Genomic DNA, 19,476 nt, shown 5'->3' on the forward strand with positions numbered 1-19,476 from the left:
ATAAAGCTATTCTGCTATGAAGACTATAAAACTGCAACATCAAAATAGTTTTTAATACATTGGGCTGAGAAGAAGATTTTGATGTATTATCTGGATGGTGAACTCGCTTTAAGCAACATCGTGGGATGAAAGAGATAGAACTTTATAGAGAAGCTTAGCGATGACGAACAAGTACATGAGGAATGTAAAAGTTAGAACAGTTCCTTTTTTCAAAGTATTTAAGCTACGAATAAATTTTGAACGCAATAGAGCAAAAAACTGTTTGTTGATTAGTTCAACCAAAAGAAAGGGTTCGTGGATAAAAAAATATTTTAAGAGTGGTTTGAAGCTAAATTTGTACAAGAAGTAAAAAAATAGTTAGTTCAGCCTATGGACCAGCGCGTCTTTGCATCTGTGAAGAGAAACTACAGAACAAAGTTACTTAGCTCAAAAATCAAAGAAGGATGTGGCTTCTTCTGTGGCATGAGAGTCTGTAAAGTCCTCGATAATTATGGTCACTAGAGAATAAAGTCAATTGTAGAGTAGACTGTTTCCAAACATCAATAATTGTAAAGAAATAGCAGTTGGAGGAAATAAAAATGAACTCCCTAACTTTACAAGTTCAGTTCCTGAGGGAAAGAATGTGGACGCAAGACACATGCAAGAGGGATGACACTGCGATGCTTCCACCCGGGAAGACATCCTAAGAAAAGGCCGAGGAGAAAATGAAGAGGAAAACGATGAAGAAGTAAAAGAAGGGAAGTTTGCATCTGGGGAACGAGTGACTCACGAAGCGGCCTTTTGCCACGTGAATGAACTAGAATTGCTATAGGCCCAAGATAACGCGCTACTCGCTAAAAAACTCGCTGAATTAAAGCTTTAGGTCAAACATTTTTTTTTGCTTTTATCTGACTTCCTTTAACCAATTAGCGGCTTATCCGCGATTTTTGTTATCCGCCGCACAACCCATGCCAATAATTTCCATTAATCCCATGGATAAACGGGAGTTGACTGTACGTTAATACTTACATTAAAGGGAGTTGTTATTTGCGTTCCTATTTTAATGTTTGCGTCCAATAAATTTAATAGCTTTAATAATTGTTCTATGTTAATTTTATTTGTATTACCAATATGGTTAAGTCCAGCTGCTTCTTTATATAGTGTCATTAACATTTGGTTATCTGCAAGATTAAAAAAAAACTCTAAACTAACCTAAAGCTATATCTATAAATTTTCTATAACACAGACACAGGTGGTGGCATAGATTTTGTAAAACATGCAGCCTAATAAAGCTAAAGCTAGAGCATAATATAGAATTATTATTTATTTTTATATTATACATTCATATGTATGATGAAGAAAGAACTATAAACGTAGAGCAAAAGATAGAACTCATAAAAGGAGAAGAATTGGTGAAGGCAATAAAGATGGTTAAATTAGGTAAAGCAACGGGCTAGGATAATATCACCTCAGAAATGATAAGATTCATCGCAAGAAAAGGAACATATTAGCTACAAGAATGAATGAAAGACGTAATGAACAAAGCGAACATACCACAGGACTTTAAAAAAGACACAGTACCAACTATCGAGGCATAACCATATTAAGTATAACACGAAAGGCATTTGCAAGAATGGTAGAAAAAAGAATAAGGGCTAAAGTAGATCCAACATTTAAAGATACACAATGTGGATTCAGAAATAACAGAAGCACGCAAGATCTCATATTCACAATAAGACAAATGACACAAGATAATACACAAGAATAAAGAGATACATATATACTACATAGAGAAGGCATTTGACAGAAGAAAGAACGTATGAAAAACATTACGAGAAAGAGAAGTGAATAGTACGCAAGAGAAATTATAAAAGATATGCATAGAAATATCAGAAACATGATAAAAACAAACAATAATGAATCCAAGGAATTTACAATACACCAAGGCTTCAAACAAGGATGCGCGCTGAGCCTACTACTCTTCTAAGTGGTGCTAGATGTACTTATAATATATATATATATATATATATATATATATATATATATATATATATATATATATATGTATATATATATATATATATATATATATATATAAATACAAGGTTAACGTTGTAACGAGGTCCACATCTCTACATCTAACTTATCCACTCTACTAACTTAACTCAAAACTCTCAGAACTGTCTTAAATTCATTATTTACATGATCAGTCAACTTTATTATTCTTGTGTCACGTAAGTAAGGCAACGCTTAGATTGTTTGCAATTAGGCAAACTGAGATATTTGTTATAGTTATTTGTATTTGTTAAACTTGACCTACTGAATCCTAAAGGTAGAAAAGCTTGGACTCAGTAAAGGAAGGACAATACCTATACATTTTACCTAGAGACGACCTAGAGAAGGCTAAACAGTATGGACTGATTATTAATAAGTAAAAAAGAAAGTATGTGGAAATGGGGTAGACCACATATGAAGACACTCAACTAAAGACTACCACAAACAACAAGAGTAAAGAGAAGAATTAATTCAAAAAGTGACGAAGTTTGAGTATCTAGGAGTAACCTTAACAAGTAAAGAGGAAGAAATCCAAGAAATTGAGAAGCGGATTTCAAAAAGAAGGAAGACGGTCGTAGCTCTATACAAACTACTATGCGGAAAACATCTAAAAATAGGCAAAATGGAGACTATACCAAACAGGGGGAGTAAAAGACCATGAAGACGTTTGGAGGAGACGAACAAATGCAGAGATCGAAGACAGATGGAAGGTGGGCAAAGAACTCGCTGCTGAGAGAGGAAGGAGAGAAGAGAAGAGGACGACCACGAAAAAAGTGGCTAGAAGTATGTAAGGAAGACCTACAAACAATTAGGATAACAAATTGAAGAACTGCTTCCATAAACAGAAGCAAATGGAAAAAATAGTGGAAAAATTCCAAGCCATGGGCTTCTAGGTCCGGTTGAGCTATACATATAATAAGAAAACTTGAAAGTTTTGAAACTCTCACAAAAATGAAAGGAAACTATCTTTAGAACAACATGAAGCTTAAGTTAATTTATATTATAAATTTACACAATGTGAGGAGCTATCTCTAAGAAAATTTTTGGAAAGATGTAATAAATATAAAGTTACTCTTGAGGATATAATATTTTATTGACTTACCAATGTCTGCAGTACTATTACTTTCACATGTACTAACCACAAAATCTATATGGTTGTTAAAACTTTCACAAATATTTGCCTTTATAGTTTGTTTTTGTGGCCGTAAATCTAAGTTTTGTTCTTTTATTTGTTGCAGAGAACTAAAAATATCAATTTTCTCAGTCTTCTCTTTTGTATCTATTTTTGTTTTTGGTATGGCAGATATTCTCTGCTTCTTAATTCCAGCTAAAGCTGGAAATTTACCTGATCCGTTTTGTAGATGGGCAATCATTACTTCAGCAGGTCTTTTTGTTCCTCTAGTTTTTTGCCTAAAAAATTTGCCCCAAAGTTGAAAGTTGTTGATACAAAAGGTTTTATAATTCAAAAAAGTTGTTGGACAGTTTGAAAAAACACTGTTTAATTTTTAAAGCAGAAATGAACGTATTGGTTATGTAAATAAAAAACAGTTTAAACAAGATTTGAAAAATGATTATAATTGGTACATTTAATTACAATTCCATTTAAAAATCGAAAAGGATTAAGTTCAAAACGTTTTCGGACTAATCAATCCATCTTCAGTGAACCTAAAAGCAAGTAATCCCACTAAATTAATAAAAACGTAAGGTAAAATTTTGACTGTTATATGCAAACGTGTGGTAATTTCTTATACTTGCAACATAACCTCAAAACCAAACAGACGTTGGATTTAAATGGATTAAATCATACTTGAAAATGCTAAATTTTATGACAGTATGCCGATATAATCACCAACAATGTTTGTATTTTGACAGCGATTTCCGAAGTGGAAATTGAAACGTCAATAAACTTATTTTAAACTTCAATTGTGGCTTATTCCTATTAAAATAGTAATTACTGGATTTACATGTTTGAAGCCACCAAATATATGGGTAAAAACCCTTTTAAGACTTTAACTGCGCATGGCTCTCATGTGAGCAGCATCGTTCCTTTGTCAGATGCGCATGGCTCGCTGGTGAGGCATAAGCTCGTTCGAAATAAACACGTTGGTATTTCAACAGCATTAAAAATACATATTTGTGAATCTGTAAGCGTGTTGTTTAGAATATAGACTATCTAAAACTATCAGCCGTTTTAAGTTTTCCTTTTTTTTTAACTAAATATGGATAATGATGTGGCAGGTCCAACAAAACCAAAAAAACGTAAAATAACTTTAATAGAAGAAGAACTTTTAAACATATTGCAGAATTCCGATGATGATGATGATGATTCAGATTTTGATATAAGTGGTCGGGACTGCTGTTGGGGTGAATCGAATTCGGAAGAGCATACAGATAATGAGAAAGGTAATATAGGTAATTGATTTTTATGGTACTTTGTTACAAAAAAAATGTTATAGGTGCAACTTTCAGTCACGAATAACTCCAAAAATATCGACTTTTCGAAAAAACCAAAGAAAATTTTGTCTTAAAATTCACTATTCTAGCGACTTGCGGTTTTGTTTTTGAGAAACTTTTTCCACCCATGAGTTGGGGTGGTAACCACCCTCAGAGGAAAAGCACATTGCCATACGGTAGATTTTTATTTTTCAGCTATTTTTTAACTACTGTCAAAATTTCAAGCAAATGGATGCATGTAAAAAATTCAGAGGTTTTTACCGTCATAACTTGGACTATAATGAGAAGATGGTATTTGAAGAAAGAGAAATATTCTTGTTGCATAAAATTACCGTTTGGGCAGGACTAAGCTTTGAAGATCTTACTAGAATAGCTCACGATAGAGATAAGTAGATAAATTTGCCACATCACCACTAACGTCCAATGAGAAATTACATGAAAAAGAATATTAAACCATAATTCTCTCTACCTAGATACTAATTCAAACATTCTTAACAACCCATGGCCTCGCGCCATGGAGATTTATGTATTACTTAAATATAAGCCATGACCGCGCCGAAAAAAGTGCTTGCGTCGCTGTCGCCCGCGAGAAATCCCCGCTGCAATGCAAGTCACCGCTGCTGGCCTAAAAAAGGGTATTCTCCTGAAATTCTGTTCCTATCGCTAGCGAAGAATTTCCGCCGCACGTCACCGTCCAAAACAAAAGAGGGTATTCCCCGGTAAATGATGAAGTTACGGGGGAAGAATAGCAAATTAAAAGAGGCAAAATATTATTCTTTTTTGCTTGATTGCTCTAGAGACTGTAGTAAAGTAGAACAAATGTCTGTGATCTTAAGATTTTGTAATACATCAACGGGCACAATAGAAGAACACTTTATTTGATTTCTTGCTGTAAGCGAGACAACACGAGAGGATTTAAGTAATGCCATACTAGGCGAACTAGAAAAGAATGACTTAGATATTCAAAACTGCCGTAGCCCAGGATACCACAATGGCGCAAATATGGTAGGCACAAATAATGGAGTAAAAAATCGAAAATTAAATATAAATCCTAGGGCATTTTTTACACCTTGCGGTTGTTATAGCTAGAATCTGCTATTGGTAGACGCAGCTAATTCTTCGGTGACAGCAAAAACATTTTTTGATTTTATCCAAAAAATTTATTTGCTGTTTTCAGGTTCCAGCAAACGCTGGGAATTGTTTGAAGCCATTTCCCTGAAAGCCCTGAAACCATGAAGCCTTTATCGGCCACGAGATGGGAAAGCAAAATCGAGGCAGTTAAGTCCATACCATTTCAATTTTATGATGTTATAGGATGCATAGAAAGTTTAAAAAATCAAACGAATCAATCAGACACTCTCAGTGATTGTGATTCAGTATTAAACGAAATGCTTGGTTTAGAATTTGTAATATCTTTACATATATGGTATGAATTGTTATCGCGTGTTAATGTGATAAGCAAACTATGGCAATCTGTACAAGTTAATTTGAGCATTTTCCTTAAACATTTGAATACATTTTATGACTGGATCAAAGAATATCGGCAAACTGGATTTGAAAAATGCTTATCTGATGCTCAATAATTTATTGATAGAATCTGCTATGATCTGTCGAATGAATTTAAAAACAAAACAGTAGCAAGAATGAAAATGGTCTTTGAGGATCAGGACTAGGATCAGCCTATACAGTGTCCCAAAAGACGGTATGAAGCAATTTTTTAACACTATGCTTGATTCAATTATTTTTAATTCAATATATAACAAGACTTTTTAATTCAATATATAACACATATATGAGCCAATCTGTGATTGGTTGATTGAGTGATTCCCACAGATTGGCTCAAATCCGTCTTTGTCGCAATACCTAAAAATGATCCACATGATCCAGATGATAATGAGCCACACTCTTAAAATTTTACAGAATTAGACGCAAATGCGAAGAAGATCTCGAAGATACCCAATTTGGTTTTAGAAATGCTATGGGAACCAGGGAGGCACTTTTTGCGCTTAACATCCTATTACAAAAATGCCGTGATCAAAGAAAAGATGTATTTGCATGTTTCGTGGACTTCGAAAAGGCATTTGATAAAGTACAGCATGTAAAATTAATTCAGATACTGAAAAATATCGGAATAGATAAAAAGGTAATTCGTGTCATTAAAAATTTGTGCTGGAATCAAACTGCTATCGTAAAAATTGGAGATAACTACACATATGAAATCTCCACACAACGAGGAGTCAGACAAGGTTGCATTTTGTCGCCAACATTGTTCAATGTTTACTTGGACCAGTTATTTAAAAAAAGCACTTGAGAGACAACCATATGGAATAAAAATCAACGGGACACCACTTAATGTGATTATATATGCAGACGATACAGTAATTTTGTCAGATAATATTGAAGGTCCCCAAATTCTGCTTGATCGTATTCACGAGGTAGAAAAGGAAATGGGCATAAAAATAAACTCAAACAAAACCAAATTTTTAGTGTTTAGTCGTGACCCACATCCCGATGCACTGGTTCAATTAAACGGAGTCCAAATTGAGAAAGTCCACAAAATTACATATTTGGGAACTGTGATAACAGACCAACTAGATCCAGACATAGAAATAAAACGTAAAATAGCAATAACTAAAACTACTTTTATGAAAATGAAGTCATTTCTTTGAAATAATCATCTTAGTTTAGAACTAAGACAAAGAATGGTTAAGTGTTATGTTTGGTCCGTAGTTTTGTATAGTGCAGAAGTGTAGACGCTAAAAGTATCGATCATGAACAAAATTGAAGTATTGAAAATGTGGATTCATAGACGGATGCTGAAGATACCTTTGACAGCAAGAAAAACTAAAGAATAAGTACCAAGGAGGGTCAACAAAGATAGAGAACTGCTAAAGACTGTTAAACGTCGAAAAATGTCTTATCTGGGACATATAGTAAGAGTAAGTCGATATAAAATATTACAACTAATCCTTAAAGGCAAAATAGAGGGCCGTAGAGAGAGGTGTAGAAAGGAAACAAGTTTCTTGGTTAAAAAACATTCGTGAATAGACCCAGATATCAAAAATCAATTATTCCATATTGCAGAAGATCCTTCGAAAAGCCTTTTCAACGGTGATCGCCAACGTCGGATAATTCTGATATGGCACAAAGAAGAAGAAGAATGTACCTACCTTTTAACCGACGTGAAACAGTTGCTTTAATATATTAGAGATGATAACTTAAAACAAATATTGTCACCTCGGGGGAACAATTAAGAGTCTAACCACCTTCTGATATCCCCGGGTGCTCTGTAGAGGGCTTCGAATATATTGTCGAGAGCTCCTCTACTTAAGTCCATTTTCGGGTTATGGACTTGGAAAATATTTATCTTGCGTGTCTTGCCTTGAAAAAGGCAAGATATTTCTTACATGACAATTTCTTCGTCGAAATAAAACACCAAGTTAAGTTGAAACAATTCTCAGCCACAGAGTATGGAAAATAAATGCAGGAAGCAGAGCCCCGAGAGCACTAAGCTCTCGGAGAGCCCGTGAGGGACTGACTTGGCTGACCTGAAAATCGCCCATATTTATATGCGCTGTCCGAGCGATAAATAGGGATTTCCAGGTCAAGAGCCAATGGGAAAATTCGAGGCGGGGCGAAGCGCTTCGAAATGCGTACTAGTCCACAGACTATCGCATTCGATGACAATATATCCAAACATTTACATCGTCATTAGAATATAATTAAACATAAAAATTAGAACAGCCTCCACTGAGAGGAGTTTTTCAAAATTAAAACTCATTTAGCATTATTTACAGGGTACGATGTCACAGGAAAGACTTTCTGCAGTCACAATTAGGTCTATCGAGGCTGATATGGCATCCAAGCTAGATTACGAGCACATAATTAAACAATTCAGATATCAGTAGATTTTGCATGAATAAAAGTTTAATAATGCAAAAAATTTAAATAGGTGAATGAATATACTACCTAAACCTAATACCTAAACTGAATTCATTTTATTCCGCTATTCCAAATTTTATTATCGAAAACAACTAACCAAGTAATTGCCTAATTAATGAAGTAGCTACATAAAAACTAGTAAATACTACAGGGTAACAAAAAAACACCATCATAACACATTGTGGGTGTAAACACTTAATGAATCTACGACGAATATTCACTATCGTCAGGTGATTTGTTTGACGGGTTTGATAGGCGGGATTATTACGTTTGGGTGTGACTTATTACACCACTGTACTGCCGGCTAAGAAGTATTAATTGGTCAGTAGTACGCAGTTGATTTACCACAAATTTAAGTTAAATCGAACATCCCAACACCTTTACCCGTAATTTATATTTAGGCCAGTATTTGAAGCTTAAACATTTTAACTCATTGATTTGTAGAATAGGTTAAAATTATAATTCTTCTTCTCATGACGCCCGTCTCCTTTTGAAGATTGACGATTAAAATGGCAATTGTAGTTCTGGAAACTGTTGCGCGAAATATTTCTGCGGATGAGCGGTCGAACCATCTCCTCAGGTCTTTCAGCCACGAGTTCTGGCGTCTTCCTACTGATCTTTTGCCCTGTACCTACTTTTTCTTCCAGTATAACTTGAAGTAATTCATATCTTTCGACTCTCAACACATGACCCAAGTATTGCATTTTCCTCTCTTTGATTATTCTTAGTAATTCTTTTTATTTACACATGCGACGAAGTACCTCAACATTAATAACTTTTTGTGCCCATGAAATTCTCAACATTAGCCTACATCTATACATCTCAAAGGCATTTATTCTTTTTTCTATTTCAGAGTCCATTGTCCAACTTTCACAGCCATACCGTAAGACAGAAAAAACGTAACATCTGATCATTCGGATTCTAAGCTGTAGACTAAGGTCTGATCTTATAAAAAATGTTTTCATGCTCATGAATGTTTTCCTTGCTTGTTTGATTCGTGATAGGATTTCTTTTTTTGGATCACACTGACTATTGATATTTGCTCCCAAATATTTTATGGAATTTACCTGTTCTATTATTTGACCCTTGGCATACACCTGTACGTTTATTGGTGTCTTTAAAAATACTAAAGTTTCAGTTTTGGAAACGTTTAGATGTAAACCGAACATTTCGCTGTGGTGAACTACCGCATTTATTATATTTTGAAGTTCTTGTGCGTTGCTTGCTATTAAGACAGTATCATCAGCATATCTTATGTTGTCTATGCTGATTCCGTTAATCTTAATTCCGCCTTGGACCTCGTCTAATGCTTCTCTGAATATAGACTCCGAATACAAATTAAACAGTAGCGGTGATAAGACGCCACCGTCTCACTCCTCGTCGGATTTGTATGTCTTCGGATGTTGTGTGCTCTATTTCAGTTGTTGCCGTTTGGTGCCAGTATAGTTCTGAGATAATTCGCAAGTCTTGTTCGTCAACTCCAGTTGTTCTCAGAATTTCGATCATCTTTTGATTGTTGACGCAGTCAAATGCTTTTCGATAGTCAATAAAACATGCATATACATCTACATTCATGTATCTACATCGTTACGTTAACACATTTAAAGCAAAAAGAGCCTCTCGTGTTCCCAATCCGTTTCGAAATCCGAATTGAGTGTCACTCATCTGGAACTCGCACTTCTTGTAAATTCTGAGAAAAGTTTTAAGGACATGAAACATCAAGCTTAATATTCGATAATCATCGCATTGTGAGGAATTCGATTTTTTTGGTAATGCTACGAATGTTGATTTTAGCCAGTCTGTTGGTATTTTACCCGTGTCATATATATAAATGATAATTAAAAAGTCGTATTTTAATCATGTAAAAAATTTTTTACAAAATATGTAAATTTCCTTCCTTATGTATTATGTTGTATCTAGAAGCGTTGATTGAATAACCCAAATGCTTTGGGTTATTCAATCAACGCTAGAAGTAATTTGCATGAATGAGTTTTCTGAAACTCCTCAATTACCTCAGTTTTGGTTTATGGAGCTATTGTAAATACGGCCGATCTTATGGCCTATTTCCATTATTGTCATATTTTCCGTTTTTCTGGAAATAGGTATAACGAACTTTAAAATTTCAAATAGATCATTCTACAGGGTAATAAACTTTTGTGACAAAGTCTCTTATATGTGTTTACTATAGGATATACTAAAAAAAGTTATTTACAAAAATAGATGGTAGCTGTAAGATATATACTTTAAAATTATTTACAAATATACAAGGTCTTCCATAAAACTGTACCGCATCAAACATGTTTCTTTTCAAATCAAGTTGGTCAACCTCAACCTGGTATTACTGGTAACTTTTATTTTGACATATTGACGGGTTGTTACTCTCAAATTGATTATGTGAACGTTGTAAGAAAATAAGTTTAAAATATAGAGTCATAGTTTATTTAATTATCTATAATAAACCTTATCCATCATACCTCTAAACCACTGTTTTTCTTAATTATTTAACATTGGTTATGAGCGAAGATGGAGAAGATATGACAGTTTAATAAAACTTCCAAGTATAGGGTCAGTAAAGAGGCACATTTGTTTTTGGAGTTTATAATTAGATTTTTGGCTAGTAAAGGTACATTTTTGTGTAAATGGATCACGTTATGGAAAACAAACATGTTATTATTCCATTTAATGGAAAGGGATTCGATAATTGGAAATTTTAGTATATATTCAGTATTTAATGTTGTGAAATTAAGTGATGTATTGAAAACAATAGCAGGACCAAAGAGAAGTGGAAATTGATCAGAGGACAATAATAAAGCAATAGAAGATCAGACTGGATTCCGTGCTGGCAGATCTTGTATTGATAATATATTTGTACTTTGGAAAATAACAGCCAGAAATTTACCGACTCATTTAGTGTTCGTTGACTTTATTCAAAATCTTTATTCAGGAAACATTAAACAACTGAAGGGAAAAATGTAGAGGGATGGAAATAAAACGTGAGAACAAGTACATAACAAATCTTCTCTTCGCAGACATTTAAGTGATTATGACAAACGATGAGGATTATATGATTCGAAAGTTAACCAAAGAATACGAAAACTGGGAACTCACCATCAACATTAACAAAACTGAATATCTTAGAGTAAAGGACAGATAAAGAGACACACAAGTCTCGATTAGAGATATAAAAAATGCGAATAATTTAAATACCTGACAGTGATAGCGAAAGAAGGAACATCAAACGGGACATTCAGCAGAAAATACAACAGGGTCGAAATGTAGAACTAACACTAAACTTATTACTTTGGTTTCCTAAAATTAATTTACAGACAAAAATGCCAATTACAGTAAAAGGGTCGTGCTATCTTTAAAAAAAAACTAATTAACCTAAAATAATATTGAAAATGTTTACTAAATGCGATAGGAGAGCGTTTCTTAACCTTTTTCAGTCCGCGGACCCCTAGAAAATCAAACACAATTTTAAGGATTCCCTTAATAAAGAACACAGGAATAAATTCAGAAAAAAATGTTTTTATGAAAATTAAAAATATTGTATTAATGTAAAGGTTGGTGCTGCTTGTTAGCTATTAAATTTGTTATATTTGGGTTAATACTTTTATTTAATTATAATCTCAAATCAGATTCCAATTGTAGTTGCTTTCTGTATTTGTTTTTGAGATATACAAGAGCAGAAAATCCCTTTTCACAGAGGTATGTGTATAAAAAAAGCAGTAAATGTTTCTGTGCTTCTTCTGAGATTTCTTTATAAACTGTTCTTATATTCACCCAAAAACTTGATAAGGATGATTTTTTGAAATAACGATTTAAAGCTGAATCACATGATATTTCTATTAATTGATTTGCCTTTATTGTTGTCAAGGGAATGATATCTGAAACATCTGCGTTGAAAGAGTCAGTTATCCAGTTTATTTTTCTGTGGGGTTTTGGAAAATGATCCCAAAAAGAAGACCGCAAACCTCGGAGGTTTTTAATATTTTCTTCTTCTATTTGCGTTTTCAACATTTCCCACTAGAGGATTCCAAAAACTCTACCAGTATAGTAAAAAATGATTATACTTATTTTTTAATTGTACGATTAATCCAAAGGTCAAGTTATAACATAAACATATTATTTCTAATTCTATTCTATTCTAGTAATTTCGCCGCTCAGCTGAAAAACCTGTTTGCCAACCTGACTTTTTGAGAGGGTCGCCGTCCGAATTCGAGGGGATTCTCGATTAACTGTATTTTATACAGGGTGTTTCAAAAAAAGGTAACCCCGTCTCTAGGGTAGGTAAAAAACTGAAAAATAATTGGGGTTTGCTTAGTAAAAAATTTTTGTAACGCCATCCGTTTTTAAGATACAGGGCGTTGAAGAAAAAAAAAATTTACGCATTTTTTACGATTTTGCCGAAACTACTTGCAACATTGTAATGAAATTTTATACGAATATGTTTTGGAGGCTGATACATCCCATGAATTTGTTTTTATATCTGATTCTTATAGAGGGCGCTAGTTACACGGATAGTACTAAGTATTAGTCAATATAACTTTTTTAAGAGTATAATTATTAATCAAAATTTCAAGTAAACTTAAACATCATTCAATTATACACGAAAAAGGTAATCTTGGTAAAACTCGATACTGTGTACCGTTTTCGGAATATTTTGATTTGAAAATTATGAAGTAATAATTGATGCTGGTATAAAATAGTTAGTAATTAAACAAAACTCACAAGAAGAAAATTAAATTAATGACTAAGAACATAAAATAAAATTCAATTAGACACAAGTCTATTCTTTTTTCTAATGATTCCATCAACCTTCTAAACGGTAGGGGATCAGCTATGATGTCATTAAATTGACGTTGAATTCTTTCTTCCAATTCTTGGCGTGAATTTACCTCTGTAGCATAGACTTTTTCCTTAATATAGGACCAAACTGCGTAGTCCAAAGGGTTAAAATCACATGACCGAGGAGGCCAATAAATCGGAGCTTCTGCACCTCTACCAATCCATCGATTCGGAAAGTGATTACTCAACCAATTACGACACCTTCTATCAAAGTGTGGTGGAGCTCCATCGTGCATAAAAAATAAAGATCTTCGCTCGTTTAGCGTTAAATCTTCTAATATCTCGAATAAAGAATTGTTTAAAAAATCAAGATACATATCACCATTTAAATTTCCAGGTAGAATATGATAACCTATTAATTTGTTACCTAAAGTTGCTGCCCAAACATTAACTTTAAATGAGTGTTGGTAATGTGATACCCTTTTGACTCGTGGATTCTCATCACATCAGTAGTGTGCATTATGGGAGTTAAACATACCTTGTCGCGTAAAGGTGGCCTCGTCCGTAAAAAGAATGCATTTTAAAAAATTTGGATTGTGGGCTGTCCTTTGTTGCAATGTTTCACAAAAATCCACTCTAACCGGTAGATCATCTGGTAAGAGCTCTTGGACTTGTTTGTAATTATAAGGATGTAATTGCTGTTCTTTCAGTATCCGCCAAGTACTTGAAGAAGAAGTATTTGTTTGTCTTGCTATATTCCTTACGCTAACTGTTGGATCTTGATCAAGTAAATTTAAAATATTATTTTCTTTATTAATTGTTCTTGTTGTTCGTGGTCTACCAGAATTTATTTTATTTGGTCTCACATTCCCAGTTTCTGGACAACGTCGTTCAACGGCTCTAATGTTTTTTTACTTGGTAAGTTTCTTCTAGGAAACTTTTCTGCATAACGTGTCACAGCTGCACTAGAATATCCTAAATATTCGCCTAAGGTTAATAACATGCCAGTGTATTCAACATTTGAGTACATTTTGATTTGATTTTACAACTAAGGTTTCAAAACTTTAATTATTGTTGATTTATCGTCATAACAATCAATAAATGTCATATTTCCATGGCACACTTGGAGAAAGTAGAGGTAAACCTATTAGAACTTTATCATTACTACCAGCATCAATTATTACTTCATAATTTTCAAATCAAAATATTCCAAAAACGGTACACAGTATCGAGTTTTACCAAGAGTACCTTTTTCGTGTAAAATTGAATGATGTTTAAGTTTACTTAAAATTTTGATTAATAATTATACTCTTAAAAAAGTTATATTGACTAATACTTAGTACGATCCGTGTAACTAGCGCCCTCTATGAGAATCAGATATAAAAACAAATGCATGGGATGTATCAGCTTCCAAAACATATTTGTATAAAATTTCATTACAATGTTGCCAGTAGTTTCGGCAAAATTGTAAAAAATGCGTAAATTTTTTCTTCAACGCCCTGTATCTTGAAAACGGATGGCGTTACAAAAATTTTTTACTAAGCAAACCCCAATTATTTTTCAGTTTTTTACCTACCCTAGAGACGGGGTTACCTTTTTTGAAACACCCTGTATTTAAGGAGAAAATTTTGTTGAAAACTGTTAGTTCTAGTTCTAGTTTTGAATATCGAGTTTAAATTGTAAGCCGGAAATAAATACAAATAAGTATTGTGAAATAAATTAGTGAATATCGTAATAAAGACTTTAATAAACTTGTAAGTGTTATAAATGTAGAACCTTTGATAATAAATAAAGACAATAAATTAGATTAATAAGAAAACACTACAGTGGTGTCAAAAGTGAGATAGAAAATAAATTGTGAAAATGACTATGAGCTAGTTTATGAGGATTTATGAGCTCGCAGTTACGAATTTAAGAAGACATCTCGAGGATAGAGAATTTGCTTCTACCGGAAAAAAGGCTGATTTAGTCCAACGACTAAAGAACGCTTTGGAGGAAGAGGGTGTGAACCCCGAAACTTATATATTTAAAGATAAACATGATGCTCTCATCTCGTTGATTTCTAAATTAGAGAACAAAGTTTCTGACGATATTTCGAAAGTTTCTTCTGATGTAGCCAAAGTTTCTGGTGATGTGGCCAAAGTTTCTGGCGACATCGCTTCTTTAGAAGACAAAGTTTCTAACGAGATTTCTTCTCTTGAAAGCAAAGTTTCTGCTAACATCTCTTTGGAGATCTCTAAAGTCACTTCTGAGATGTCTGCCCTCGACGATAAAATGTCTACGTTAAAAGACCAAGTTTTTGCCGATATGTTGGCCTTCGAAGAAAAGATATGGAAAGAGATGGAAAGGAAGATGGAGAAAACAGGGACAGCAGAGAGAGGAAACAATCCAATTACAATAGAGACAAAAGAAGACGAGACGAAATGTAAGTTGGAAACACTTCCGAAATTTGAAGGAAATGGAGGTTCTGTTCATGTGAAAGTCCCAACTTTCGACGGAAAATCGTCATGGAACAGCTACATGAAACAGTTCGAATCAGCTGCAAGAGCAAATGGATAATCTGAAACATAAAAGGCTGTAAACCTGACTATCGCTCTTCGAGGAGATTCCTTAGATGTGCTTCAGACCGTAGAGAACCGTCACTGGACGGTACCTATCTCACGTTAATTTACTTACAGACTATATTACGTATTATTACTTACAGACGTATTACTCTGTGTATAGAGTAGATTGTAAACTTGCATGAGAACAATAAAAAAATATATTTAAATCATAGTTTTCGAGATAAATAATAAAATATTTGTAAAAAAGTTATTTTGTCGTCCCTTCTTATCACTATAAACAAAACGCACACAAATAAATGTTTTGACAAGATTGTCATCTTATTATAGTAGTCGTCCGGCAATACATCCGTATTTATAAATTATTTTTCTAAGCCGCTGTTATTAGTCTATATACTTCCATATCCAGAGTGCATTAAAATTGTATCATCAAAATAATTAACAAAAAGTACTTAAGATACGACATCTCCAAAATTACCAATAAATCAGTTAAATAGAAAATAAATACAAAACACTCACCTAGGAACTAAAGGAGTTGTGAATTGAATCACTTTTTTCTTATCACTTTCATTGTCTGTGCTTTGGCTAGGTGCACTTCTGACCCGTTTTAAAATTATACGATCCATTTGTCTAATTCTTTGTCTCCTGGAAGTTGCAAACTTAAGTTAGTTAGTCTTAACCAAACAAATGATTATTTGATAAAAATCCCGGATATATCCTGAAAATAAAGAAAAATATTTGTATTTGACAACATTGTAGCCCAAAATTAATGTGATATTTAAATTTGTTTAATTCATAACACCACCCTGTGAACCATAATAATCCTTTATATATTAGAAAAATACAATAGGAGTATAACACAAATTTTTTGCATATAATTTTTGTTATGTACGAAATCAAATAACATGTGTATCAAATATTTACATTGAGAAAATACATTTAAAAAAAATATTTCATTTACCGGTCGTAATTATTATTATGCTTTTAGCTTACTTTTCTTACTTTTAATCTTTCTTCAAAGTGAATTGATAATTTCATACATTCTACAAACGCCATTTTAAATGTATGTGTAATGAAATTGGCCATGTTCTATTAATTTTAAACAAATCAGTGGAAATAATAAGTAATAAAACATCCAATATTATTTGTATAATAATTTTGTAATTTTTGTATAAAAAACTATTTTATATAACATCATAAACAAAAATATACTTAAATACTAATCTTGAAATATGTACCTAAATTTTTGAATTCAATATAAATAATAACGCCAGCATAAAAATAATATTGGAAGACCTATTGAAAGATCATTTAAACAAGCTTGTAGAATATATAGGTACATACCGTTTATACACTTTTTTAGTTTCTACTCTTGTAAAATACAATTTATTTGTTCACTAATACAATATAATAATTAAAATTTCATATTTGACATAATTAAGATACAACGTCACGATCCGGCCCGACTAATATTGTAAACGTCATATCATTGGCAGGGCTGATTTTAAATTTAGAAGGGCTAGTTATAATTAAAAATGTAAATATTAGATCTTCAATCATTATAAAATTTTTATTGTTTAAAAAGTACATAATAAAAACATTCAAATGGACAAGTTTACCATCAGCACTTATACTGTAAATATTATTTTTATAAATTATTTAATGTTTTATTGGATTTTCATCGAAAGAGTGACGTATATTTTAATAGCTAGACTTAGATGCCTAAGTGGAGCAAAGGAAGTGATCGTTAGTAGCCACGCGAAGCAACCCGAGTTCGAACCCTATTAGGTGAAGACTTTTTTAATTTAATTATTAGATATAACAGGAATTATTGACATAGACTATGAATCCAATAATACTACAAAAGTTATACTTTAAGAAATAAAATTAAAAACAATCATTATAATTTACAATAGAGAATGTTTTGTGTTTTGTATGAATGGAAAATATTTTATCATAGTATTTTCCACCTGGTTTAAACGAGTCGAGAATAACATAGGTTTAAAATGTTCTTCCAACACTATAATAATTTAGATGTTTAAGATGTTAACAAATATGCTCATATAATGAGATATTTTATCTATGATCCTTTAACATAAAATTAATTGAAGTTAATAAAGATAAAATTTAAAATATTTAAAAAATAATTAAAATACACTTTCAAGCACACCAAGATTCTATAAGGGATTTTTAATTAAACGGTTAAAACATTTAAAGAAAAAACCATTTGGAAGCAAGCATGTAGAATATACTTACAGTTTATACACTTATTATTATTTTCTATTTTTCCGATACACTATGTTTTTCACCAATACAAAGCCAAAATTGAAAATTTCATATTATATTATTTGACATGTTATAATTACAAATGTCACGAAAGAATCCGAGTCATTTCACCGTCATGTCAGTGGCACAGTTGATTTTAAATTTAGAAGGATTAATTTTCAATAAAAAATGTAAATTAATATTATTTTTTACTATAAAACATTTTTTTAGTACCTAGTAAAAGAATAAATATAAATCTAAAGTTTGCAAGTTTTGAATACAATAATTTACATAAAAATATTTAAATAGTTAAAATAAAACATTTGTTGTAATAATAGTTTATTTTGGTGTGGTTATTAGCACAGAATAAATAACAATCAGAATGCCCACTCTCAGATGCCGCCTTTGAAGTTTGTCAGCACGCGATCGCCATATTTTAAACGGAAACATAGCCTCGAATTGAGAAATTTGTGACAAGCTACGACAGAACTGTAATTTAAATTTTTAGAGATTAATAATTTAGTAAATTTGAAATAATTTAATCTATTCTTCAAAATTAAAAGTACGAATAAAATAGTGCATATTATGTCTATGGTTGCTGTAAATATGACTGTAAATTAAACCGGGTTAATTTTTCTATGCACAACAGATAAAATTTTACTCAACAGCACTGGTTTTAATGCACTGAACAGCACTAAAACATGGCTGTTTCCGTCTGCGCAAACTAGATGCGCGTACTTTACTAATGGTAAAAAATAAAATTAAACTATGTATATAATTTATAATAGACAACCTCTAGTGATTTATTGTTGATATGGAAAATATTTTACTGTTTTTCGCCCAGTTTTAAATAAACATAGAGGTAAACAAATTGTTAAATTAGATAAGTGGAGAATGTTTTAATTTAGAATATTTTTAATTCGTTTAATAATATCACAAATAATGAGGTGCTGATTTTCTTCTGCAAACTTTCAGTGCTTCTCCAGTAAATATGCTACAACTCAGGGGGAGTCGTATTTTAAAATGTTCTGCTCCATGTATGTAAGCCGCTACTAGTCCTGATTGAGTTTTTGATGCATCAGTGTAGATATGTTCAGAATTTGGATATAGGGACATTATTTCATGGTATGATTGATGTATTACTGTTGGGTTAGTGGATGTTTTGGGATAGCGAGTAAGGGATGTATTTACAATTGGTGGACTAGTTGACCAAGAGAGAAAGTTTTGGGTTGGATTTATGATGGCACTAAACTGCTCACAGTCGTAACCAGTGAATTTGATTCTTTCGTGAAAAGGGAGTGTATTTATAGGTTTATTTTTGTAATTACTGATACATTTAGGTTTTAAAATATTTGAGTGCATGGAATTTTGATGATTTGATGATACACGAGTTGCATAATTTAGTGACAATTGTTGCCTTCGTAAGTGTAAA

At 32.5% G+C, this 19,476-nt stretch overlaps 1 protein-coding gene across 2 annotated transcripts in view; it reads right to left on the minus strand.

The window, feature by feature from the left end:
• LOC140445592 (nipped-B-like protein) overlaps nucleotides 1-18,122 on the minus strand; it is a 40,844-nt gene extending 22,722 nt beyond the window's left edge. Inside the window, exons 1-4 of one of the 2 annotated variants that reach the window (XM_072537777.1) lie at nucleotides 18,036-18,122; nucleotides 16,299-16,497; nucleotides 3,137-3,444; nucleotides 1,009-1,160 (exon numbers count right to left, since the gene is read on the minus strand). In XM_072537777.1, the coding sequence (XP_072393878.1) occupies nucleotides 1,009-1,160; nucleotides 3,137-3,444; nucleotides 16,299-16,405 (567 nt within the window). In that variant the 5' untranslated portion in view covers nucleotides 16,406-16,497; nucleotides 18,036-18,122. Of the gene's footprint in view, nucleotides 1-1,008; nucleotides 1,161-3,136; nucleotides 3,445-16,298; nucleotides 16,498-17,123; nucleotides 17,242-18,035 lie in introns of those variants that run through there. The other variant, XM_072537769.1, reaches the window with a different exon arrangement.
• Nucleotides 18,123-19,476: the final 1,354 nt, after the last annotated feature.

Source organism: Diabrotica undecimpunctata, chromosome 1 (genome assembly GCF_040954645.1).
Source record: "Diabrotica undecimpunctata isolate CICGRU chromosome 1, icDiaUnde3, whole genome shotgun sequence".
In the NCBI taxonomy this organism is placed as follows: Eukaryota; Metazoa; Arthropoda; class Insecta; order Coleoptera; family Chrysomelidae; genus Diabrotica; species Diabrotica undecimpunctata.